This window comes from Vigna unguiculata, chromosome 3, assembly GCF_037176805.1.
Source record: "Vigna unguiculata cultivar grain cowpea cultivar isolate G323 ecotype 2 chromosome 3, ASM3717680v1, whole genome shotgun sequence".
Classification (NCBI taxonomy): Eukaryota; Viridiplantae; Streptophyta; class Magnoliopsida; order Fabales; family Fabaceae; genus Vigna; species Vigna unguiculata.
The window spans coordinates 45,054,380-45,081,863 of record NC_140794.1 but is presented as its reverse complement, the minus strand read 5'-3'; the positions used below and the strand labels follow the sequence as shown (position 1 = coordinate 45,081,863).

At 31.5% G+C, this 27,484-nt stretch overlaps 2 protein-coding genes and 1 pseudogene across 3 annotated transcripts; all 3 read right to left on the bottom strand.

Annotated features, from left to right (window-relative positions):
* Positions 1-216: 216 nt before the first annotated feature.
* Positions 217-9,019, bottom strand: LOC114175454 (uncharacterized; annotated as a pseudogene).
* Positions 9,020-10,532: 1,513 nt separating this feature from the next.
* LOC114175453 (uncharacterized) lies at positions 10,533-11,910 on the bottom strand. The gene is made up of 6 exons (XM_085670459.1): positions 11,752-11,910; positions 11,352-11,619; positions 11,172-11,268; positions 10,953-11,074; positions 10,795-10,879; positions 10,533-10,710 (listed from the first exon to the last, which is right to left on the bottom strand). Exons 1-6 carry the CDS (start codon positions 11,908-11,910, stop codon positions 10,533-10,535), a joined length of 909 nt encoding a protein of 302 aa, XP_085526585.1.
* A 4,727-nt stretch (positions 11,911-16,637) lies between these two features.
* Positions 16,638-27,022, bottom strand: PHOT2 (phototropin 2). Of its 2 annotated transcripts, none has more exons than XM_028060229.2 (23): positions 26,867-27,022; positions 25,905-26,624; positions 25,532-25,714; positions 24,533-24,624; positions 24,188-24,458; positions 23,784-24,000; positions 23,523-23,593; positions 22,941-23,047; positions 22,694-22,743; positions 22,463-22,567; positions 22,240-22,299; positions 21,980-22,069; positions 21,380-21,456; positions 21,069-21,153; positions 20,595-20,675; positions 20,286-20,389; positions 20,057-20,106; positions 19,232-19,338; positions 18,741-18,863; positions 18,520-18,571; positions 18,231-18,343; positions 17,775-17,915; positions 16,638-17,058 (listed from the first exon to the last, which is right to left on the bottom strand). In XM_028060229.2, exons 2-23 carry the CDS (start codon positions 26,561-26,563, stop codon positions 16,942-16,944), a joined length of 2,955 nt encoding a protein of 984 aa, XP_027916030.2. In that variant the 5' UTR covers positions 26,564-26,624; positions 26,867-27,022; the 3' UTR covers positions 16,638-16,941. The 2 variants fall into 2 exon arrangements, with proteins under 2 accessions (XP_027916030.2, XP_027916029.2); XM_028060228.2 differs by having other exon boundaries at positions 26,720-26,925.
* Between the last annotated feature and the right edge of the window lie 462 nt (positions 27,023-27,484).

Sequence of the window (27,484 nt, the reverse complement as noted above, 5' to 3'; positions counted from 1 at the left end):
TTATAAACAATGAAAGTATGAAAACATTTATCAATCACTATATATTATACAGTTCTAATCTGCATGAACTGTAATCTGCACCAAAATTTGTATATGGACCTAAAAAATAAAGTAATCTGCACCAATTGTAATCTGCAAGGTAAAAATTAAATACAGTTAAATGTGAAATAATTGAAAATTTGTAAGAATTATATAAAAGTAATTTGTATACCTTTATCAAAGATTTTCAAAGATTTCTTTGTAAACCACATTTGTAGTTGTAGTGGTTACTTTTCCATCTTCATCCAGAATTAAGATTTTTAGTCCTTTCATTGATGTGACTCTAGAAACTGCTACGTACAATTGTCCATGAGTAAAAACTGGGCGAGGAAGATAAAGTCCAACTTTAGAAAGAGTTTGACCTTGGCTTTTGTTTATTGTCATCGCAAAGCATAAGGATATTGGAAATTGCCTCCTTTGAAATTTGAACGGGATGCTGAAATCAGAAGGTGTCAAGTTCATTCTTGGTATGAATATTTTGTCACCAACATTTTTGCCAGTTATTACTGTAGCAGAGATAACATTCTTTCCCAAATCATTAACTTGCAACCTTGTACCATTGCACAGACCATTTGCTTGATCAATGTTTCTTAAAAGCATATTTGGTACGCCAACTTTCAATTTAATCTTATGATTTGGAATTCCTGAACATTTAATATCATTTAGAAACTCTTGAGTAAACCACTCATCTTGAATTTCTTGATCATCATCAGATTGGCAAGGAGTGTCTGAACTTAAATAAACTTGTTCTTCACCAGGAATCAAAGATAAAATGAAGTCATTTACTTGTTCAACACTATCAATTGTAGGGCAAAGTATTGCACCATCATCAAAGAATCCAGGAGTCATGATATTTTCAATTAGACCACCATAAACAAATTTGACTAAAGAAAGTAAAGGTGTTTCACTTTCCTGAATTAGAAGATCTGTTGGTATTTAAAGGTTGGCTTCACCACTTTCATTCAAATTCATATTTCCATCTCCAATTTTAAGAATCCAATCAGCAAATTCTTTTATATCTTTTGCACTTTCATTTGAAGTAGCAGTCTTTAACCTCATGTTTTGTGATAGCTTAAGAACTGTGCAATATTGCCACAAATCAGAATAGTTAATTGATGAGTTCACAATATCATACATTGATCCCTTTCTTACTACTGGCAAGATTTGTCTAAAATCACCGCCCAAGACCACCACCTTTCCACCAAATGGTTTGTCAGCATTATGTTGATTCGTAGCTCTCATAATGTCTCTCAATGTTCTATCAAAAGCTTGAAAGCATAGCTTATTCATCATAGGAGCTTCATCCCATATTATAAGTTTTGCTTCCATCAATAGTTTAGCACGAAGACTTCCTTGATTGATGTTACATGTTGATTCATCATTGATTGCTAATGGTATGCAAAAAGTAGAATGAGCAGTTTTACCTCCAGGAAGCAATAAAGATGCAATGCCACTTGAAGCTACATTAAGGGCAATCATTCCCTTTGCTCTAATAGCAGCTGACAAAAGTTTCCAGAGATATGTTTTTCTAGTACCACCATAACCATATAAGAAAAAGAAATCCCCTACCTCTGAGTTCACTGCTGTCATAATTCTGTTATAAACATGTAGTTGCTCATTAGTGACAGACTGCAATAAAGATTGATGTAGCTTCTCCATTTGTTCTTTATCATAATTCATTTCATCAACAATGAACCTGTTCTGAAATTTGAATGAATTTGAAAGATCAGGTTGAGGAAGGCAACTATAATCTGATAAAGCTCGCCCATTTGAATTTAGAAGTTCTTGTACTTCTAGTAAGCAAAGATTGTGTAAATCATGCTTTTCAATTTGAAAATCTACAAAATAGAATATGTAATTAATACCTAATTATGGAAAAAACAATGTAGAATAATTCAATTTAGTACCTGGTATGTTCAAGTCTTTTCTTTTTTGATATAGGATACCATCTGCAGGTAAAGTCCAAGTTGCATCCCAAACAACATTTGGCTTAGACATTGTATTCATGATTAACAAAGCAACAAATAACCTTCTAAGTTGATTTCCAGATGCAAGATGGCTAGCCTCTTTAATGACATCAATGAATTCTTTGTCATCTGCCAATAATCCTAATTCTTGGCAAGCCTCTTGGTATGTGGAGAATGTTTTACCATTAATTGTCTTTATACTATCATGATCAATACAACCTTTTTGTTTTGTTAGTAAGATTCTCATGTAGTAGCATTCACCTGATCCTGGAGGAACATATGTTAGTCGACCAATACTATAACCTTGCTTTCTTGGTTTCCATTGTTTTTGTTGAGACATCCAAACAAACTTTGTTGGAAATTCAGCATAGGTCAAGTTTCTACCTTCCTCAAATTTTTTGTTAGCTTCAAACCAAGCTAGGAACATGGTGTTCATATTCTCATTCCTATGCAATACATCATCAATTCGATCATCATCTTTAAACAAAACTGGTTGTTGATCTTGTAAGTGAAAAGTTAATCGTTGAGCAGCTGGCCACCGATGATGGATATCAAAACCAAAAATTCGCCAAACTGCTTCACATGCAGATAAATATCTACAATCATAGTATCTTTTTATCTCATCAACAATACGTATCTCTGTAGATTCATTCTCCTTGTCTGTAATTTTAATTGTTGCTATATCAGGACCTTTGTTTACATATTTGAACAAATACTTGATTGAGTTGGATTTGTTGCAATATTCTGTATTAACATGAGCTTGATAACGCATTAACAAAAAAGGACTATACGGCACCACATTTGCATTACCTAATTTATGTCCATTTTTCAACACAAATAAATCATCATCTCTACGTCTATATACAGGATATCCATCTTCATCAATTGTAGTTGAATGTCTAAATTTTTTAGGAAAAAATTTAGAACACCGACCTTCTTTCATACATGACGAGTTGAATCTAGCAGCTCCGCAAGGACCATGTATCATATATGTTTGAACAGCCTTTGAAAGTTTAGGATAGAGATATGGATGAGGAAGTTCAGCAGAGATAACTAGATCTATATGCTTTGCATTTTCTAACTTGTTAGAGTCACTCAACCATAGTAATATATGAGCATGTGGCAGACCTCTCTTCTGAAATTCAACAGTATACATACCTAAATTTGTAAAATAATTATTAGAGAAAACAATAGGCAGTAAGAAAAATAAATTAAGAAAATTAAAATTGTATACCTGCATTGACTTTGCCAAAGAAATTATTCTTCTTGAAATCTGTCATCATTTGGTCTAATTTCATTTTAAAAACTCTGCAAACTATGTCTGGCCTATCTGAAGCAGTTAATCCTCTTGATTTGACAAAATCAACAATTTCAGGCCAATTTACATTACATGTGATTGTTATAAACAAATCTGGATAGCCATACCTCTTACAAACTGCCATAGCATCTTGGCAATTATTGAACATGTATCTCATACCACCTGTAAATGAAGCTGGAAGAACAATACGCTTACCAATGGAAGAAGGATCAGTTTCACCTTTGTTAACAGCTTCTTGTAACCCATTCAGAATATCTGAACGAATGAGTTTTTGATTATTTCGTATAAAAGACAACCTTTGGGCTTCAATCATGGTGTATGTATCCACTAAAAACTGTTGAAACAATCTACGTGAATTTACAACATTACCAAATTCAACCTTTCTCTCTTGTATTCTGAAAGCAATGAATTCTCGTAAAGAAATGCGAATTCTCTTTCTACTTTGTCCATATTTTTGACAATCTCTAATTGGAATATCCTCTTGATAACCATCCTCTCCATATGGGAAAATCAAAGGATATTGAAGAGGAATGAAACATGTGTGTGTTTCATGTAGTCTTGTTAATTGACCAGAAACTTTCTTGACAATGATGTCCCTTCCTACATCTAAGGTGCTCAAATCACCAACAATCAATGTTGCCACTTCATCTGCTATTGGTGTATTATATACTCTAGGATCCTTAAAGCGATGTCTAAATAACCTCAATCCAAAATCTGATTGTTCATGATCATGTATAAAATCTCTTACTCTTCTGAATGTTTGAGCAAGTACATTGTGTTTGTCAATCATTTTCTTCAATTCTTCGATCAATGATTTATCAAATATGGATTGTTGACTATCAGACCTGAAAAAGTAAAAATTAGTCAATTATATGCCAATGATGGCTAAAACATAAAGAAACTATTTAAACATACCCAAAGTGACTAACTCTGTTGCTTGTTTCATTTTCTGTGTCATAAATATATAGTTGTGCAAATTTGGGATTTGATCCTTTTTCGGGCAATAAACTTCCAATGCGATGGTAATTTTGACCACTAAGAATAAATTGAGGAGGACCTGATCCATCGTTGATTGAGGAATGGATCTTAGCACCAATGGATGTAAATGAGAACATGTTGTTGTAACTTCTTATGTAATGTAAGAAATTCTGGCTTGTACTGTCTTCTCCTTTTAACAACTTTTGAAGCAATTGTGGAGGTTTCTTCAACAATGGAAGTTGTACTTTTCCCTTTTGACAACAAAGAGAGAAATCAACTTGTTTTAATCTTTTGCATTTATCAGATCTTTCTTCGTACCACAGTTGAGCTTGACAATAGGGACACTCAAGTGAACACTCCCCAACATCAACATTTCCTAAGTAAATAAAAAACATATATGTCAGTAATTAAATAACATTTATACTTAAATATAAAAACACTAAAAAGTATTGTTTCACCTTGAATTTCAGCTTTTGAATACAAATCAGATTTGAAATGTCCAATTATGTTATCTGAAAGAAGAAGAAAGTATTTATTATTTAAAAAACAATTTTACATAAACAAACACAAAGTATTTATTATTTAAAATGAACCATTATTGATTACCATCATTTTCATCTTCTTCAGAATTATTGTCAAAATCCAATATCTTCGAAATAGATCTAATAGCCTGCTCCCGAGAAGGCTGACAGAATTGTAAACCTTTAACAAAGATTGAAATTAATATTAGGAAGCTGAATTTTTAACAATTAAAGAAATTAAAGTAATGAAATGAATTTTGTTTATATTATAAATTACCATGACTTTGGTGTTGTTGAACATAAAAAAGATTAACAACTCCAGAAAAAGCAGAAGAATTTAGTGAAGCATGACTGAAGCTGCTACCCACAATTTCTTTAGGTAACAGTTCTGTATTATTTATATATATGATTTTGTAATTCTGTTATTAATTTAATTTATCATTCAAATATAATTGTAAATAGTAAAATATATTAGTGGTATACATTTGAATAACTAAAATAACTTCAATTTCAGTATGCACAACTCAATTTTAAAACAAAAAATAGTAAAATATATTAAAGCACTAATATATTAAGAGAAAAGCATTAAAAAAATTAATATATTTTTCATTTGTACCTGTGTTGTTACTGTTGTTGTTTTGCAAAATTGGAGCATTGGTAGATCCAATTGATGTAGAACCATGAAATTCTGATAAGAGAGGTAGTAATAGAAAAATTTAGTATGAAAGAAATTCAATTGAAGATTTCATAATAATAGATATATAAAGAATTAGATATGAAAGAAATTACTTTTATCTGCCAACTTGTGATTTATAATAAGTTTTCTTCTTCTTCGTGCAGCTTTCCCATTATTTTGTTCAAGTTCTGCAAAATGCAGTTAAAAAAAGGATTATGAAATGAATTTAAAGATGAAACCAATTAATTATGAAATGATGTCATCTAATATCAATGTGTGTTAATTGTATAATATGCATTAAAGATGAATAATGAGACTAATAAGTATGCAGTGCTAGCATTTGTATTGAATTTTGGATTAAAACTAAATTAAAAAACAAACTTACCACAATATGTCAACTCGGAAAGTGGCTTTCTAATAGTAGATTGAATTCTTTTATTCTGCACATCTGTATCTTCATTGAGAGATAAGTAGGTTTTGCTAGTTGAATCTGGCGTAACATTTTCTTTGGATACTAGTAGAATAGTTAAAAAGTCCAATGAGAAAAGAATAGATGTCAAACGAATGCATTAATAAAGATTTGTGTTAGTGCAATCAATGGATTCAGATTTGTGAATGAAATGAAAAATGGTTTGATAACAATGAATGCAGTAATAAATTTGTTGGATGAAATGTATAGTGAATGAAAAAATTATTACCACAATATCTTATATGAGAAAGAGGTGTAGTATTTGGAAAAGGAAATGCTTCAGTTGGACTGGATTTGTCCTCATTTGTTAATGAAATCAAAATAACAAAAAAAAAATAACATAGATGTAGATTTAATTGGATGAGAAACGAATGAAATGAGGTCCAAAAAATGAAGAAACTTAAAAATGCAATGTGAGAAACATAAAAATATTGAACTTGTGGACTTCATCAAGGTATTGGATAAATTTTGTGGGATAATGTTCTTCCTTTTTCTTCTTCCATTTGTTGAATCCATTTTGTTGTGATAATGTTCAAAGTGTGCAGAAGTTATGCATTGTATTGTGGTATTATGGTGTTTTACAAATTCATTACATGTTGGAGGAAGATTTAAAATTACAAATAGAAAACTAATAACAAAAGCAATTAACAATGCACTGTGAAGAAAGTAAAGCAGAGAGGAAGAAAAAACCTATTAGTATATGTAGGCACATTTTTAGTATTCAACCAACATTCTTCCTGATGATTCAAGTACTGTCAGTACAAAGTTTGGACAAAAAAGAACAAACATTTCATTGATATGGAAATATCAGAACTGAACAAATAACTCTAAATTTGGAAAAGCGTACCTTTTGAAAAAGATTTGATCTGCAAAGTCCAAATTGATGATTTGCAGACAATGCAAAGCCTCATTTCAGAATGTGGATCTGTGATATATGTCCTTTTTTGCCAAGCACAAAAGTACTCTGCTTTGTAATAGTCAACCATTAAAGTAAACATTTGTTTCTACATTGAGTGTAACATGCAACTACTAAAGAAAGGCCAAAAGAAAATAATTTTATTGTTTTCAAGTTTAGAAATGAAAAAAAAATTCAAAGAAATAAAATTTTAATTAAAAAACTTGTAAGAGAGTTCAAAATGAAATGGGTTTTAAAGTTTTCATGGTTACTATATTAATAAAAAACAATTTCAATAAATTTTGCAACAAATATTAAAATAATTTTTGTAAAGAAATTAATAAAATCTTTTGAAAATTATATTCAGTTAGTATGTCCAATTATTAGTACTGTAGAATATCAAGTTGGCTTCTTTATTATTACTTCTAAACTTTTTTTAAAGGAAAACAATCAAATATTTTAACATATTTGAATTCTTATCATAATCATTTCAAATTATTTATAGTATCGGAAATGAAAATTTATTTTAGAAAATCATTACTTAAATAAAATTTTTATTACGAAAATAATTAAAATATAAAACGTGACGATAATTAAATTCGGTTAAATACTTTTAGATATGGCTTCTAATTATTAGAAGCAACAAAAAAAGGATGCTAAAACTATTACAAACAAAATAAAACCAAACTACTTTCAAAGTTCTTCAAAAAAACATACATAATATAAATAGTAAACTAAAAGAAAAGTGCAATATTAGAAATTGCATTCTTTGTGGATGTATACTTTGATCTTCTTCTTTTTCATTTTTTTGTCCGCTAGAAACACAAGAATATCTCCTTCTTCCAAACGATTGAATGTGCAGAAGTCCTTCCATCCCTTCCCAATCTTACTTGACTTCTTTGGTGTATTACGGAGCAGAAGTTTACATTGAACAATGAAGGTGTTGTTACGTCCCTGCAATTCCAACCTCCTCAATCTACGTTTACGAACGTAATCTGCAAAGTCAGATTGTAGGTCCTGAAAAAAGAACAAAATAAGACCACAAATACAAATATATAAAGAAAACAAAATATAAAACCAAAATAATAAAATTATAAGTTCACCAGATGGCTTCCTTTGCATTGAGATTTTGACAATTTGACTCTAAACAGATGTTTTTTTCGCAACCGAATTAGGTTTGAAAGAAATTTGGCACCAGTCGATATTGTAGACATGTTGGGGAATACAGTGATGTGGAAGGTAGAATTGCCAACATATCTAAATACAATTTGATGGATATGTTGCAGTTTATAAAAAACTCGTAGGCTATACCAACCATCCGTGAGAACGGGATGATTCACATCCATATTAAAGCTTAACTGATGTTGATTCCCTTCAATATCTTCCAAGTGCCAAACGGGTCCTAATTCCTCACCAAAAATAGCGAAAAATATTGGATCAACATGTCCAAACTCCTAATGAGACAAAAAACAGATACAAAGGTCAAAAAGATGAATAAGACAAATATGAAACTGATGATGAAAGCATAAATATTAAAATACAGGAATAAAAACATGCATGGGTGATGTAAAACTGATAAAAACAAAGAACAGAAAAGTAGTGAATTTGAATGGTTAATGGAAAAAGATGACATCTTTAGAAGAAACCAATAGTAAGTCAGAGTTCAAACAAAGTAAAAATATAAGTTGTCTTATGAAAGACAAAAGAGGTGGACATAGATGAGAAATGCATAAAAAACAATAGTTTTAACTGATTTCAACGATTATTGAAGAAAGATGACATTTTCATAACAAAAAATAAAATGAAGTAAGATTTGGAGAATAGATGATGAAGGAAAATATAGTTTAACATACATGAAGCATGGGAAACAAATAGAAAAAAACGACCTTTGAAGGATTATTGCAGAAAGTTTGAATTTTTATAAAGAAAATCGAGAATAAGTAATATTGTGTAAAAAGTGAAAACATAAAAACATGTTTTTGAACGATTAGGATGGATGACGAAACAATGTGGTACGGTCTAAACTTAAAAAAAACATCAAAGCAAATATTTTTTTTTAAGTTTTTGTGAAGTAGACGTACCTGATTATGAACAAAATGATACGTGGTGAACCTTCCTAAAGTTTTTCTGGCAGTGACACTCAAAAAGGAATCCATGGAAGCAAGTGTAGGGGAGTGACCTTTCTTTTTCAGTGATTTTGTAAAAATATAAAACTTGATAGTAAATAGGAAAACAGACGGTTATATAGATATGAAAAGACTTGTAATTAAAGAGAAAGCTTTTTGAAAATTGAATCATATTTAATAATATTTTTAATTTAATTTTGAGAAAGTAAAAATAACTTTAAAAATAATATACATTTTTTAAATAAAAAAGAATAAGAATTTGAAAGAGTAATAACATATAAAATTAATATAATAAAGAATTCAGAAAAAAAAAACTAATTAATAAAAGAATAAAAGATAATATTAAAAGTTAATAAATAGATATGAAAAGACTTGTAATTAAAGAGAAATTAAAGAAGGGTTTTTCAAAATTCAATGCTACTTAATAAAATTTTAAAATTAATTTTGAGAAAGTATAAATAAATTTAAACAAATTACGAAGAAATGAACATTTTTTTAATAAATAAAAACAAATAAGAAGTTGACAGAGTAATAGCACATAAAAATAATATAATAAAATATTAAAATAAAAGATAACTAATTAATAAAAGAAGAAAACTTAATGATTAAGAAAAATAAAAATCAACTTTTATCCTTTAAATGAAAAGTTACAAATGTTTTTTGATTTGTTAATCAATCTGTTTGATAAAGGAATCATGGTTTTGAAAACATGAAATAATTTTTTTATGTTACGAAAACAATAATGTAGTTGAAAAATATACATAGATAAAAACTTAATGAATTTGATGTAGCTAGCATCATAATGTAGTTGACATTAAAAATAATATCAAAACTTCGACATTAGGCTAGCAATATATACTAAATTTTAAAAATAAGCATATACAACAAAACGTATATAAATTTAAAGAAATCTATTTAAAACGATTACTGTACAACAATAATGAGTAAATTAATATAAATGATGTAAATTAATGTAAAACGATTACTGTACAACAATAATGAGTAAAATAAGTGGAAACGAAGTACCCAATATAGAATAGTAAATAATTGATTGTGAATTCATTTGAAAATTATACAAAACATTTAAGTTAAATGTCAACAATATAAGCAGAAATGATTAGATTAAAAACTTCACCTTGTCTTGCAAGTCAAGAATGTCAGAGCATGATTTCTTCAACATTGCACTTGCATCACGATCAAATACAACAAAAGTTGTAGAATCCGTAGCATCAATTACACGAAGTTTCAGTTTAAACCTAAAAAAGACAATAGAGACATTATGAACATTATTAAGTTTTCTTAATATTATATTAATAAAATCATGTTGTGAATATTGAAAATATTACCTAGGTGTAACCTTAATGACATGCTTGTTACACTTTTCACAAAAAAACATTTTGGAATCAGGATAAACTGCTTTGTTGCAGATACATGCTGTATACCACCAATCATCATGATCTAGCACATGTTTGATAGTAGCTTTTACTACAAAAGTACTTTCCTGTAAAATTTAGAATATAAAATTATGAAAAAAAAATAGTCATTAAATAAAAAAATTTATGTGGAACATAGAGACAAATATTTGAACCTGCTTAAAATCTTTTAGACCTTCAATTGAACTCCTAGGATGCAGCTTAATGAAATCATCTTCTAAGCTAACTTTAGAAGAAGCACAAAGTTGGGTAAGAGCTTGAGAAGGAGATTCAGTATTATCCCACATCCTACATTAAAAAAATAATTTATATTACAAAGATATACATATATCTATGTATAAACAAAGATATATGTTATGTATATAGACTTACATTTTTTTCAACTTGGTTGCATCTTCACCATCATAGTTAAAGATAATCTTGGTACAGTTCATACAGTTTTGAAGAGAAACTTTATCTACAAAAGAGAAAATGTCAAAAAGATTTTTATTCATTAATACAATTGTAATAATGTGGTTTATGTTAGTTACCTTGGAAGGTCTTCACTTTGCAATAATGCAAAGCAATGACAACATGTTGATCCTCTCCAGAGGCCAGAAATGCATTTAACATATCAACATATTGACCAAATAAAGTACATTCCAGTTGCAAACTATTGAATGTTAAAAATAACATAAAAAGAGAAGCAGATGAAATACATGAAGAAAAATAAAAACAATAAAGAACAAAAACAAATGAAATCTGCTTACCCATCAGCTTCAATAAGGATGACATTCATTTTGGTTTTCTTACCAGCTTTCTCTAGCTCCCTCTCTGTTCCAACACCAGTAAACATCCCAATCACATCTACAGAAAGAGGAAAAATAAAGAAAAAAAATTAACAAAAAGTTATACAAAAAAATGAAGAAAAATAAGCAAAACATACTTACTAACTAAGTAATCTATGTCAAAACCATCAGCTATGATGGTTGAAAAAGGGGTGTATGAAGTTGTAGTTTTCGGAACTAAGGTACTTTGCACCATATTGACCTTGGTTCCAAATTGGAAGTTGATCTTATAGGCATGTTTTGTGGTTCTATAAGAACCACCATTACATGAAATACTGAAAGATTGGATGGTGTAAACCTTGTCCTCTTTGATTTCAGACTGGAATTTGTATATCAATGTGCGTCTAACAGATGCATGGATTAGTACACCCTGAAAAAAAAGATTCATAAATGAAAAAATAGAAGCACATTTAAACTTACAAAAACATATCTAAACTTTTGGGTAAAAAAAAATTTAGGAAAAGTCAAAAAATAAAAGCCGTTTATAGTTCAAGGAAGATACCTCTTGGTCTTGAAGAACAATTTCCATGGAAAATGGAGTTTTTCCTTTTGTGTAATCTTCAACAAACCATAACCTTACAACTCTTGCAAGGATATTCCAACTCTCCTTCTCAGGGTTTAGTTCTTGTAAAGAGTGAGTGTGTTTTTGGATAACAGACATGGTTGAAGGAATGAGGAAAATGAGGGAAATCAGAGTAGAGTAAGGAATGAAGAAAGGTCTGCAGAAATGTATTTGTACAAAACATAAAAACATAAAAAGAATAGATTGGAAGATCATAAATACAAAACAACACCATACGCATGCTCTGGTTTTCATTTCACAAATTTAGAAACAATCTGCAAAAGCAAAAGCAGATTTTGATATGAAAAAAGATATTTACTGAAACAACACGCAAAGTGTGGTTTAGGTTAAACAAATGGAGTAAAAATTGGGAAAAGTGACTGACAAAAATACGAAGATCACAAAAAAGAACAAAAGTTGTTTTTCACATGGCTCAATGTTGTGCAATAAAAGAAAATATGGCAGAAAGCAGTACAAAAAGAAAACAAAAAGTAACTTTAAATGTTGGAAAAGGTTGACAAATCAACAAAAATAGGAAATAAAGATCTGATTTCAATATACCACTAATGAAAAAAGTAAGGGAATGAAATATTCATAACTAATCAACAACATGCAATAGGCCACAAAAATATATTTTTAAAACTATAGTATTGAAGATCTTTGAATCAAAGATACAACAATTAAGAATCAAACAAAGAACATCAGACATCACAAAATCAATAACAAAGAAAGACATGTTTCTCAGTTAATAGAAACCAATAAAACATGAAATAGGCGACAAAAATAGATTTTTAAAACTGTAATATGGAATATCTTTGAATGAACGATACAACAACAAAAGAAATCAATAAAACAAATTCATAAATAATTCATAAAGAATCAACAACAAATTATCTTATGAAATAAAATGGCAACAGATTCTGCATTTAAAGTTGAGGGACAATAAGATCAAGCTCAAACTTCTTCATCAGACATCAGAAAATCAATAACAAAGAAAGACATGTTTAATCAAAACACATGAATTAAACAATTAAACAATACAACATATTAAAGGAATTCCTTTGATTAAAACATATTCTCCTCAGTAGTGGAGAAAAAGAAATTTGATCAGCAACTGGAATACGTAATGGACGTCAGGATGAAGTTATCTTATTAGAGTTAATGAAGGAATGAACCCAAAAACAATCTACATAAACAAAAAAAACAAAAAAAAAAAATGAGTTACAACAACATATCAAATTGATGAAGTAAGATAAAATATAAAATTAACATAAAAAATAAATAAACATCAAATTTTGGGGTTCGAATTAAGCAAACCTGAAATGGTGGGATTTCTTGAAAGTTGATGTATAATCGCATCAAATTTGAGCAAACATTAACAATAAAAAAGATTAAGAAGTGAAGCAAGTTTCTCAATTAATAGAAACCAATAAAACATGCAATAGGCGATAAAATTAGATTTTTAAAACTGTAATATGGAAGATCATTGAATGAACGATCCAACAACAAAAAAAATCAATACAACAAATTCATAAATAATTCATAAAGAATGAAGAACAAATTATCTTATGAAATTCTGCATTTAAAGTTGAGGGACAATAAGATGAAGCTCAAACTTCTTCATCAAACATCAGAAAATCAATAACAAAGAAAGACATGTTTAATCAAAACACATGAATTAAACAATACAACATATTAAAGGAATTAATTTGATTAAAACATATTCTCATCAGCAGTGGAGAAAAATAAATTTGATCAGCAACTGGAATACGTAGTGCACGTCAGGATGAAGTTATCTTATTAGAGTTAATGAAGGAATGAACCCAAAAACAATCTACATAAACAAAAAAAACAAAAAAATGAGTTACAACAACATATCACATTGATGAAGTAAGATAAAATATAAAATTAACATAAAAATGAAATAAACCTCAAATTTTGGGGTTCGAATTAAGCAAACCTGAAATGGTGGGATTTCTTGAAAGTTGATGTATAATCGCATCAAATTTGAGCAAACATTAACAATAAAAAAGATTAAGAAGTGAAGCAACTTTCTCAGTTAATAGAAACCAATAAAACATGCAATAGGCAACATATCAGATTGAAATGGTAGGGTTTGAGTCTGATTCAACAGAGAAATCGAGAGGTTTTCAAAAGGTACAGGACCACAAAAAAAATCTACACAAAGAAAAAAATGAGTAAGAAATGAAAAATTAGGGTTTCAAATTAAAAGTGAAGAGATAAAAGTTATTACCAAAGAGCGATGGAGAGCGTTTGACGCGGCGTCAGAGAGATGGGCGCACAGAAGAACAAAAACAATCTACAGAAACAAAACAAACCAAAAAATGAGTTAGAAGACAAAAAAATTGATGTTAACGAAGTTGGATTCACTGAGTCTAAGAACAAAAAATTAGGGTTTGAGGATCGCATTTCAGGCGGCGTCAGAGAGCTGGCTAGGGTTTGATGAGGCAGAAAGGGGGAGAGTGCGATTCCAATGGAGAGCGTTTCATGCGGCACAAAAGTGGAGATGGTTTCAGTAAAGAGAATCGTGGACACAACAAAAATGTCGAATGAAGTTCAGAAAGAACAGAGGTGGATCGCGTTTGTGCAAGAAGAGCGTCTGAAGCAAAAAAACCATCTACACAAACAAAACAAACCAAAAAAATTAGTTAGAAGCAAAAAAAATTGATGTTAACCCTAAAACAGTACGAATCGAGAGAATCGTGGAGATGGTTGGACGCGGCAAAAAGGTCGAATGAAGTTGAGAAGGAAGGGAGGTCGATGGCGTAGAAGTGGAGAATGCGTAAAACAGGTTAGGGTTCGACAGAGGGAAAGTGAAGAGAGGTGGAGAACGTTATTTGGTGTCGCGTTTGTGGAGGAAGAGCGAATCAGAGCGACTGAGGTGGAGGAGGAGGCAGAGAGCTGGAGGCGGAGGCAGAGGTGTGGCTAGGGTTTGAGGAAGGAGAGAAGTGGAGAGTGCGTAAAGGTTTGAGAGAGAAAGTGAAGAGAGAGAGAGGAAGTGAAGGGTTTGAGGAAGGAGAGAAGTGAAGAGTGCGTAAACAGAGAGAGAAAATGAAGAGAGAGAGAAAGTCAAGAGAGAGGATTAACGTGAGTGTGGTGAAAAGCGAGAAAGATGGCTGAGACGGGCTAAGAAGATGACACGTGTCCAAATTACCTTAAGAGGTAAAAAAATAAAAAATTTTGAAATTGAACAAATTCAGAGAAAATGACACGTGTAATTTTTTGCTTTTTGTGATTCTTTGAATTGTATTATAAATAGATTTATTATTGAAAAAAAATGGAGGATATCAATATATTTTTCAATCCCAGAATCACTAAAATAGAGAAATACATACTTTACAAGCTCATCATCATAGAATGAGAAGTTATCATATAGAAGAATGCAAATAGTGATTGTAGTGCATATATTAACATCTAGGTTTGCTCAAATTACTATCTCACACACTATTTATCGTAAGTTTGTTGAGAAGCTTCGGTTCAGTTTACAAAATATAGTACTTTTAAAAAGTTAAAAGTTAAGATTTTATAGAAATTACTTTTAGTCAAATCTCTCATGGAAACGTTTGATAAAGAAGATAATAATCTAACTTTCAATCTTCATGAGTTAAACTAAAACAAACATAAAAGATGTAATGTTACTCTTATTAAAATATTCAAGATGATAATAAATTAATTTTTTAATAAAAAATATCTTTCTCTTTCCTTTTATCTTAAACATATATAACATTATCAAAAAATATTTTTTACTATTATTGATAAAGTGGTAAATTTATAATTTTAAGATTAGAAACTTTATTACCACAATTTAAATAAGAAAATCATAAAAATAACCTGAACTAACGACTCAAAGTTTATAATGCTTTGGAAAAACATCAAAATACCCTGAACAATTAGTTTATTTTAATTTAGGAAAAAAGAGCCTAACAAACAAAGTCATTTATAAATTTTATTTCACCGGAAATTATTTCCAAAGTTAATGAATTCACTATGGGTTTAAATTGTCATTTTTATCCTTCTTATCGTATTTGATACACAAATAATAAATTCAACCCGGTTGAAAATTTTTATTGTTGTTCTTTCATTTAAAATACATGTATATGTTATGTAAATAATTTAGACATTTTATTTAAATAACGAAATTAGCAAAATTCCTTAACGATAAAAGGTTTATTAAGCTTTAGAAAACTCACAATGACATCAAATTATTATTATTTTTTTTTAAGTCTAATAGTCATATTGTACCACGTAACTTTTTTCTAAAAATGAATGGATTCACTCTGCTGAGTTGATATTTTATTCCTGTCTGTATTCATTAAAACGATATACTTAATAACCTGAAAAAGTTTCACTTCTGGACTTAATAATAAATGTTAAATAACATCCCTCTAACTAAAAAATAAAGTTAATAGCTTCACTTTTAAAATTTTCGAAAATTTCAAATCAATTATAATTTTCATGAAATTACATCGTAAATATATTAGTAACTATTAAAACGATAAATTAAATCTTTATCTATTTTAGAATTTTATTTAGATTTTTTTTTTCAAAACTAGGTCCACTTGTGATACTTTTTACATAATCTTCTGTCAAAAGTCTATATTATGTAATGTAAAAGCATCTTCCCATATATAACCAAGTGATATAATAATGTTGAAGAATCATTTCAATTTTCATTCATTATGATTTTTTTTTTTTCGTTTTTGAATTTATGCTTCACTACATGGTATTCTGATTTTTTGTTCTTTTCCATTTTCTCTTTCTCACATTCCTACAAATGGCAATAAATAAATCAGTTTATATATAGATAATAAAAATAAGCAGTGACATTGATATTTTGAAGGCATCTACAGAAGTATATTATTGATGTATTCTGGACATGCATAACTAGGATGCTTGTTCATTGTACATTGTACATTCTAATTTTCTGCTAATCCTACATAACTTAGATTTTGTTTGAATGTGTCTATTTGCAGATCACATAATGGTATTGAACCATTACCAAATCAACAGATACTCTATTACACTTTAACATCACTCCGTGATTGTTGCAGCATGGTCTATCAGATAAAATGCTGACATAACATCATGAGTAAAGTAAACACTGAGCCGTCAAAAAATATCCATATCAATGGAGCTAGCTAGCACTCCATCATCTTCCCATTTTATATCCTTCGCCACTGGATCTTTTCCTATCAGTTTTAGAGGAACATCTAATGGAGGTGGAGTCTGCATCAAAAAGATAACTCATTCATCACTGCAGTAATAAGCAGTTAACAACTTCAACAAGTTCTAAAAACATGATTAGAGTGGCTGTTGTCTTTTTTTCTTTTTCTGGTTAAAAAAGTGTAGAGGGTAGTACCGATGGGTATTCAAATACGAGTTTAAGTCTCACGTCGAGTAAATCTTATTGTTTCTCTCCAATAAATAGTGACAGACCTACGTGTATATTAGGATGTGTAAGTACCTCTGATTTTCTTAAAATTATTACCGTACCATGTATTTGAAAAAAAATTATTTTGCCTCCTTAATTTTATATATTTGAACTCGTTGGTCGCTGTTTTATAATAGGCTTATGTGTAATTTAAAGTGTACAACTACACTACTTGACTTGTTTTTACTGACTTAAGTTCTTAGATCGTTAGTGCCGGTGAACCTCCTCCCTTGATACACCCATCAAGTAGTTGTCCCATTCAATTCGACTACTTTGACCAACCCTAAATTGGCTTATACAGAGATATGTGGCACGATGATGATAGAGATTGAATGTTCTTGAGGTCCTTGAATGCAGCTTTTGTCAGCAAATGTAGTCCCCACATCAGGACCTTATGGACTAGTTTGGATTATAAATTCAAAATTGACCAATTAAATGCATTTTTAGGGATATTTGAGGTAATCGGTATTTTTCTAATCACTGACTTGAAAAGTAATAACAAGGATTTTACCATGTTGCGGATTAGAGGCCAATTGATTCCACGGAAAAAAGGGTGTTGTTTGATTTCATTTGCACCAGTGGTTGAACCTAGACGACTTGTTGGATCTCTCTGCAGTAGTGCATTAATCAACTGTCTGGCTGCAAGACTAGCCTGAAAATTTTCAGAACTGTATCAGTTCATGTAAGATCAAAAACAGTAGCATAGTGAATTGTGATAATTTGCACATTTTTTGTGAGATGTATCTATGGATCTCAAAAGACCACTTCCTCTGTCAAACAATGTATTATTTTTCACATCTATAGAGAAATTTGAAATCAAGATCCTATGTATTTGAGTGGCTGTGAACTTACGATTTTCTACATCAGTTTCACTACCCATTATTTGAAGTTGGGAATTACATGTAATTTATGCAGAAAGTTGTAAGTTGAAGTAATTAAAAAAATGAAGCACTATTTTTTTGTGTACCGGGATGCTGCTTGGAAAGGTAAGATCCTTGTGTAAGATGTTGGAAAATGTCCTCTGTCTGTTCTTTCCTCTAAATGGTGTACGACCATACAGCATCTCATACAATAAGATACCTAAACAGAGAGAAACAGAATTGTTAATGTCAAAAATAAAGAAAAAGAAAAAACCTACCCTTTTGAATCCTTGTGTCTTTATTAAGAACCATTTCAGCCTAATTCATTTTATCAATGATTAGTAACAAAATAAAGCTTCATAGTTGGTATTCAAGCATAAGGATGAAAGTGATTACCAAGGGTCCACCAATCTATAGCGCTAGTATGCCCAGCTCCAGTTATAATTTCCTGAAATCAATCAAGCACCTTAAAAAGCTTAAAAGATGATAATGACAATGATATATTAATGACATATAACAACAAATGAATAACAAAATAACGTTGTTATGATTTGAATAGACTATAATAAACGTCCTCAAGTTTGATTGTGTATGAAGCAGAATTGAAATCACCATACAGGGGCAATATATTCTTCAGTTCCAACAAATGAGTTTGATTGTGTAATTGGCTCTGCAACAAGTATTGGTGGTGGTTCACTTCGTGATTTTCTTCTTTTACCAGGTAATGCTTGCTTCACAACCTGTAAAAATTAACTTTAATTTAAGCATCTAACCTTAGTATATCAGTTCCTTTACTAACCTAAAGATGCAACTACAGATAAGGACAAGACATAGTTTTTATGTAATGATTGTTAAGAAAAGTGTCATTACTACTAGATACCTGGTGACTCTAAAACAGGACAACAATAACAAAATTGTTTTTTTCAAATATCAGTAGATAAAATGCATTATATCTACTGATATTTAAAGCCTGGGGTAACACTTTTTTCTACCACAACTAGATCATTGGAGAAGTGTGATACACCAATTAATATCATGTATTGGTCAAGAATTTCCAATAACTTATAAAAAAAATTGACCATGCTTATGCAGGAATAAGGATACGCACCTGGGGTTTACACGATGTCATAGATGATAGATCAAAGTCAGTTAATACAACATGACCATCCTTCTGAAGTAAGATATTTTCAGGCTTTAAGTCACGATAAATTATACCTAGACAGGTTCAATAAAAGAAAACAATATTCAGATAACCTAAGATTCAGTATCTACCTTTTCCTCTCATTGTTGTGCATAATAAAAAATATTCTATCAGGACATGTTGCTTCCGAAACAATCACATGGACTATGTTGGCATAGCATACAAAAATATAAAAAAGATATAGTAACGGTATGATCAAACACAAGATAAGACAAGAAAACCTTGAACACTGCTAAAATACATGGAAAAATTGTAAGGAAGGAAAACCTTGAACACTGCTAAACCTGCAAAGTTTTTTGATGATCTGTCTTTTTTACCAAAGACAGAGGCACTCTCTCATATGATTGATGGGATTATTGCGCTTCAGCACAGTGTCTCATTGGACATAGCTAGCAAAAGTGAGTACAATATCTTCAAAATGTGTTGAACCTAACCTACACTAATAGTTACTTTTAGTTCAAGTGAAGCTTCTTTTTGCCTGATTTGCTTTACATAAACACTGTCTTCTAAATTATAACCTCAGATTTTTTAATGGTTGGAGTTTTTGCTAAGCTGTCAACTGGCAATGCTGAAGGAATGAATTCTAACTTAACAGTGAACACCAAAAGTAGCATAGAAAATCATATGAACGTTACCTATGCCAGCTTAGAGATCAAAGATATATTGAATACAAAAGTGCTTAAGAATGTATATGAACTATTCAAAATGAAGAAGATACACTGAGCAGCTTACCTAGAAAGTGGAGATATTCCAAACCAATGACAACCTCTGCCGCATAGAATCTGGATACATGATTGATAAAATTAACAAAAAAGATAACGGTCTGCATTATAAATATATTCATCGTTTTTAATAGTTCAAGGTATAATATGTCCAGGTTGATGAATGTAGTGAGTATTCAATCTCATTTGTTATAGAATAGTTATTAGTCTAGTTTGTGTTATTAGGAAACTAAAAGTACCTTGCTGATTCTTCTCTGAAAATCTTCATTGGTTGTCTGTCAAGCAATGCAAATAATTCTCCTCCGTGGCAGAAGTCAGAAATCAAACATACATGTGTAGAAGTCTGTTAAGACAAAGAACTGTTAGAACAATTGGCAAGAACCAACTCAGTTGGGAGCCCAAGTTATTAGAGATGTAATTAGTGATTAGTTTATAAGCATATTTAAAAGGATTGGTAGTCACTATGTGCTTACCCTTCTCATTACCAATAATCTTATTTTTCAGTTTTTACTGTTGTAAATAGCAGTTTGTTAGTGGTTTATATTTACCTGAAATGAGGTGTATAGTGTTGGAAGAAAAGGGTGATCCAATAATGATATAATCTCTCTCTCAATGCATGACCGGTGAACCTGTAATAGTAATCAGTTAATCATAGAAATATGTTGAGTGAGATTGTGAAGAAACTATAACTTTCATGAACGGAAAAAGGGGTATCAGATTGTGAAGAAACTTCAACACACAAGCCTAAATTAATATGTTTTACTTATATTTGAAAGACTAGGGTGCAAGGTTAAGTGTTTTTCTTTTCAGATGCTGACAACCAAGAATACATAAGAGCCATGACTTTTTGAGAACCCTTAGTTCAATTCTCAAGTCTCAACATTCATTATTGTGCTATGCATTTGTGATTTTTTCCTTTCAAGTTGAAAATAAGAAGTAGTAATAATAACAAAAGGCATGTATTTTCAAAGTAAAATCATAGAATCTTCAAGAAGAAACTAGTGACTCTTACATATCCAGACCTTATTACGATTTAGCATGACAGACTTTTCCATTGCTTTCATTGCATATAGTTCACCAGTGCCTTTGAGTTCCACCAAATGAACACTGCAGCAAAAAACACAGTGATGTCTTGATTAATTAGCAGAGAACTTTTATTCTATGATCCTGAAAATTTTGGGACCACAAATTCTTGAGGTGACCTTAGAAATTGATTACTTGATAATCACATCATTGTTATTGTATTATGATGCCTTTGCATTGTCCAAGAGATCTTTTATAGGCTAATTGTGGTAGATGTAAGAAAATGTTTGTGGAAAAAACTGAAATCTACCTGCCAGTATCTCCACAACCTAGTGGCCTTATGGGCACAAAATGTTGCAGACCAATTTTTTCGCCTCTTGCAGTAACCTGAAAGAGTCAAAGAAACAAATTAACGAAAATAAGGCATATTTCTACCACAGACCAACACAGGCTAGCTTTAAACACACATCATATTAATTAATTTTAAAAGTGTGACAACCACACCTCATAAGCACCTCATTAAAGGATTTATTTAGAAAAACTCCTTATAACTAACCTTCCCTTGACTAAAACTGATTTATACATTAACTAACCAGTAAAAATAATTTCTTACTTGGTCTGAGAATGCAGGACTTAAACCCATCCCAACTCAACTTTTTCTAACTTGGATCCAACTTGACCTAAGTCCAACCCAACTCAGTTTGACACGAGTCTAGTCTAACTCGACATCATATGGGCCTGACTCAACTGAACATGACATGGGCTTGACCTGACACAACCTAACATAGGCTTGGCCTGACCTAGCCCTAACTGACCTTGGTTTGGCCTAGCCCATATTGATTTAGGTTCTAATATGACATGACTCGACAAAGTCATACAAAGGAAGTGAAATGCATGAACAGGTATGTACCTTTTGTATTGCTATCCAAGAAGGATTATCCTTTCTGTGAGGTCGTGGATAGACAGGTTGGGAATGAACTGCCCACAAATCTTCTGGCCTCTGCAACATAACAGATTCATTTGATATCAGCAAATATGACTGACAAAAAATACCATATCACTCTTCTTCAAATGACACAACTATTACGAATATAAAATAATGCATTATAGGAAATCCAAAAAAATATATACACAGGTAGGGTGTTGCTAACCCAAATGGAAATACCTTACCAAGTTGGCATCGGGAAGTTCTCGGACAGCTTCATCCACATTTTCTGCAGTGGCTTTCACCTAATATGAGAGGTAAATGATGAAGATAATCAAATAAAGTATGCAAAGAAATTTACATGAGGAACTCAACTTTATACTGGAATTCTACAAACAACCTTTTATATTGACATTAGAATACTCGAACCAGTAAGTGAAAAGCTAAGACTGAAAAGACAATACTCACCAACTTAGCACTCTGTAGCTCAGTTGTCTCAGACAAGCGGTTTTTTAAGGGTTCTACATGATCACTTCCATCTAGTTGAACGCCAATGAAGTATTGAAGTTCGCCCTAAACACAAATCGTTCAAAATGACATAAAAAACTAAAATGAGGGGAAGACAATGTATTGTTTCATAGATACTGAATGCTCGAGACTCAAATTATTTGTTTTCTTGCATAACAATATCACAATCACCTTTTGGTCACGCATAGGTTGCAAGTGAAACAAATTCCAAAACTTCTTTCCTACATGATAGAAATTAGAAGATTTGAACAGGTAAACAATAAATAAACAAAAATAATGCTAGATTTGAAAAATGAAAACACATTATCTAAATCAATTGCCACCCAACTTTAAATAGAAAAAAAAATGAATAAAGAAAGTGTATGACTGAAGAGAGAAAGTCATCAGAAGTATGGATGTAATTTGACCGGTTATTTACCACTCTTAGTATAGTTGATCAACTGAACAGTGATTTCCCTCTGTTCTCTGATAGCATCCCTTATCTTAGAAACAGTTGCCTGATCTGTTTCTGGTCCTTGAAGAAACCTATACAAGTGAACTGTCATATTACTAACATTGCAATCAAAAGCTTGCATTAAGTTTATCAGTCTAAAAATGTCAGAAACAGGACATGATATCTTAATGAATAAATTTCTCTAACTAAATTGATGATGTATTCTTCTTTGAAAGACAAAAGTTCAGGATTACTCAAAAGACAAAGGTGATTGACACATTTCTTACTTATCACTACCCTGGTTTATGAAATTGTATGCCATGCATTCTTCTATTGACGTGAACTTCTAAATGATTGAAGAAAATACATTCAAACGACAGAGTACTACACAATCAGGAAAAACATTGACCAACTTCTCTAGTTGGTAAGAAACAGTGTGATACTGAAATGGAAACTAATTTATTAAAAGTAGACAGAAATCCATCAGAAGAGTGTTTCCGAGAGAGAAGACAGCACTGAAGAAAAATGAAACTCTTTTTGTATACAAAGATATAGAAAAGTTTATACCGACAATTTCGTCCCAGAATTTCTTCTCGTGTATATTCTGTAAGCTCAAGAAAGCTATCAGATGCAAATATCTGCGCAGAAAGCAATAGTATTACTTAAAAGCTATATTTTCAACAAACACAACAAGTATATATTCTGCATACACATGCTACATGTGATCATCCATAACTGCTTCTATGTCTTCAATGAATAGTATATAGATCAAGCAACCAAGTGAATTTAGAGGGTTGAGGCACCTTAAGAGAAAAAAAACTGTCTTACAATTGGGTTATCTGGCAGTCTAGGATCAGAAATCACGAAGTTCTTTTCTATCCGCTCCAATGTGGTTGCTAGATCAATTCCTTGCCTCATGTCCCTTTCTCTCAGTGAGTTCTCCAAATTGTTCGACCACTCTATTTCTTTGGTCATCAAAACCTCAGGTTCAACAACGTACTTCTCCTCATCTCTCCCACCATAACTCTGAGATTTCCCTTTAAGACTGCAATGAAAGGAAAAGAATTTCAAGAACACACAATGAATTTCAAGAACATTCAGAATAACCCAATAGGAGATAGCTAGTGAATCGAATGTAAGCAAAACAGAAAAGCTTTAAAAATTTATTTTTTAGCAGGTGTTCTGATCCTATAAAGAATTGATTTTTGGCTAAGCTATAAAGAAATTAATACCCCTTGAGAGAAATCCGTCCTGATCGTGATGTTCTGATCTTTTCCTGATTAGAACTTATTCGTGGGATGTTAAGTGGAGAAGGTTGTCTACCAGGTGTGCTTGTATTCCCAGCAACAGCAGACTTCGGCAAAACAAAATCAAGGTTCATTTTCTGTTCCACTTCTTGCATGGAGGCAGTATCATCACTCCTATTACTAATAATAGATTTTGGGTCCTTAACAGTTTGCACAACCTCGGTGATGGAACCCAAAGCTTTTTCCTTTTGACGAGCTGGTAAATGAAATTAAATCATTACATATAAACACAGAACATCAGACATTACTAAAAATGGCTCAATATATTACCATCATATCGAATTAATGACTTGGGTAATCCATTTGGTCGTAACGCCTTTTCATTCACTCCTTCAGTGTACTTGCTCACCTCAACCTGCATTCTGTAGTAATAACTGTATTAAGCAGTAAGCATATTTATTTCGGATGTTACTAACAAAAACTGTTAGATACTTAGAATTCACATTCCAGATAACACCATTTTCCCTGAAAGCACACTACTTGATTTGTTAATGCTAAAATTTGTAGAAGGATCATAACTATTCTCTTAAATGCATAGCTTTTCTTTTCTTTCTTTTTCAATTTTCACTCAAATGTACTAATGGAGTTTCAATACTACCATCTTCACCTGCATTCCACATCCTTTGAGCTCTCAGGTAAGACCTCATCTTTGCAGCCCAAAGATGAAAGTTCTCACTAGAAAAAATGGGCGGTGAAGGTAAAGAATTATTGGAAGCCATTTTTGTTTCGAAGGATTTTTGCGTGTGGTTTTTCTCATTAGCTTTTTCAGCTTCTCTTTTTTCTCTCACAGTCCCTCAAAAAAACTTTAAACTTTGATACCATGATAAAGTGTTAACAATAATGCTTCAGAATCACAGACTCACATCATAGAAAATGAAACTAAAGAGCTGCTTCTGTAAATCTAAAGGAAGTGTTCATCGAAATCTAATGAGAAACAGATTATTTTAATTTAGAAAGGCAATAAATGTAACAAAAACCCATCAGAAGTTAGCCTATGAGACAGTAATAAACTCCTCAAATTCTACCATACTTGATGCATAAATAATGAACAAAAACCTTGTTCTGAACTTCTACTTCATAATGAAAAAAATGAGAACCCTAGTATGCATCCTCATCACTTTATATTGTTTCTAAACCCAGCGTTTTGTTTCAAACCTTTGGATTGGTTAACATAAAAGCTAACCACAGTTGTAGTTAGCCCAATAGGACTTCCCTGATCAAGTAAATCAGGAAAACCAGGAAAAACCAGATAGGAAAGGCAGAACTGACCCGATGAATTTGATAGTATTGCCTTGGTTATCTTTGATGGGGGTGACAGTGAGAAGATTCCAGAATGGAGTTCCATTTTTCTTGTAGTTTAATAGTCTGCCACAATAACTTCTTCCATTTCTAGTTGCATCCCGAATTTTCGCCACTTCATTCTTGTCTGTATCAGGCCCCTGAAGAAATCGACTGAAACCAGAAATTGGATGCTTCATTAATAACTATGCATTCTTTAGTTAAACATCTTAATTAACATAAATTTCCCATGTGCACAGTATGTTTTCCTCAGCTAACTACTTTTGGTGAAAATGGGGAGCTATAAGGGTGATTGAAATTTGAAACAACATATATTGCTACTGTGAAGGCAGAAAATGCTCACCAATTCCTTCCAATAATCTCCTTAGAAGAATAGCCAGTCATGGTGAAAAAACCACTACTGGCATACATGATTGGACAGTCTGGTTTAGTTGCATCAGAGACAACAAATGTCTGTTGCAGCGTCGCCAATGCATCCCTCAACTCTTGTGACACCCTTAACACCCCTGATGATGACTCAGATCCAAAATTTGAATCCCCAGAAGTCCTTGTTGATTCAGCAAATCTATCTGATAAGTTTCTGACTCTGTCACCATCAAAAGAGGCACTGGTTTTGAAGTTCCCAGAGTTCACCACAAGACCCCATTCAGCAGTTCTTTCAGCTATGTTTGCTTCAGTTAAAACTTGTTGATCAGAAGAAGACTTGTCCTTCAGATGATTCCCCAAGTAATTTTCTTCACTTGTTCTTTTATCATTTGTTGCTGAGTTGCTATCAACTGCAGCACCAGGGTCCCTAGCAAATGCCATCCACTTGTTTGCAGAATTAGAGGAAGAAATTGCAGAAGCTCCATCGAATCTCACAGCTTTTGTATCATCTTCCTCTCTTCTGATCCTCTGCTGTCCAACATTTTGACTCTCGCGCAATTCAAATATTGGAAATGAATCTGCTTGATCACTGCTGCCATCAGAATCATGCTTTGTAGACACTTTCTGTTTCTCCATTTATGAGTTATCTCTGTTGATGATTACTACAGACCAGGCACCACCACCAACACCTAAGGTTCTGTTGGAATGAGAAAGAATTAATGAGTCTAAGTACATAACGTACATGCAATAAATAACACATGAAAAGCACAACAAAACTAGCCCAAAATTCACCAAATTGTGCAGAAAGAGAGAGAGAGGGACAGAGTTTCCTCTGGTAAAAGTAATCACACACAGTCTCTTTGGGAAAGAAACATTGAAACGTGAAAACTTTGTAACGAAAACATGAAAATGGTCTTGTGATTCGGTTGCACAATTAACCTTTCTCTCTAATGTCTTTCCGCTTTCACTTCATGTTGGACCTCAAATAGAAAAGATAACGTTCGAGGTTCACATAAACACAATAAATACGCCCCAACACTTGCTCAATATTTCTCTTTAAAAAAAAAAACACAAAAATATTCTTGAGGCAAGAGCAAACGTGTAATATCCATTTCATACACCATTTATTTTGTCCACCTTCTCGGTTGGAAATAAGTAAAAGAACAAAAAAAAAACAAAAGCTGGAATATCACATTTTTTAACGTTCGAAATTCACTACTATTGACGTAGACTTCATCGGATTCTACTCTCTTCATGTTCAGTGGTTTTCCCTTGAATCTTCTCCAGTAAATTTTGATCTTAAAACTGTAAACAGATATCAGTTCTAAAAAAGAGCACAACAACGTAAAACTGTGACATTTAACCATGAATCAGACATGTAAGATTGAGACAACAATTTATATTTGTTTTACACAGTTAAGGATAAACCAGATTCATCCTCGAAGTGGTAAAAGTTGTGATCATCCCTGAAGAAGTAAAAATAATGAATTGGGAAGGTGGGGTCGGAAAAAATTGTGAGGCCAGAAAGTATTTGGCGTGGCACATTATTGGAGATAA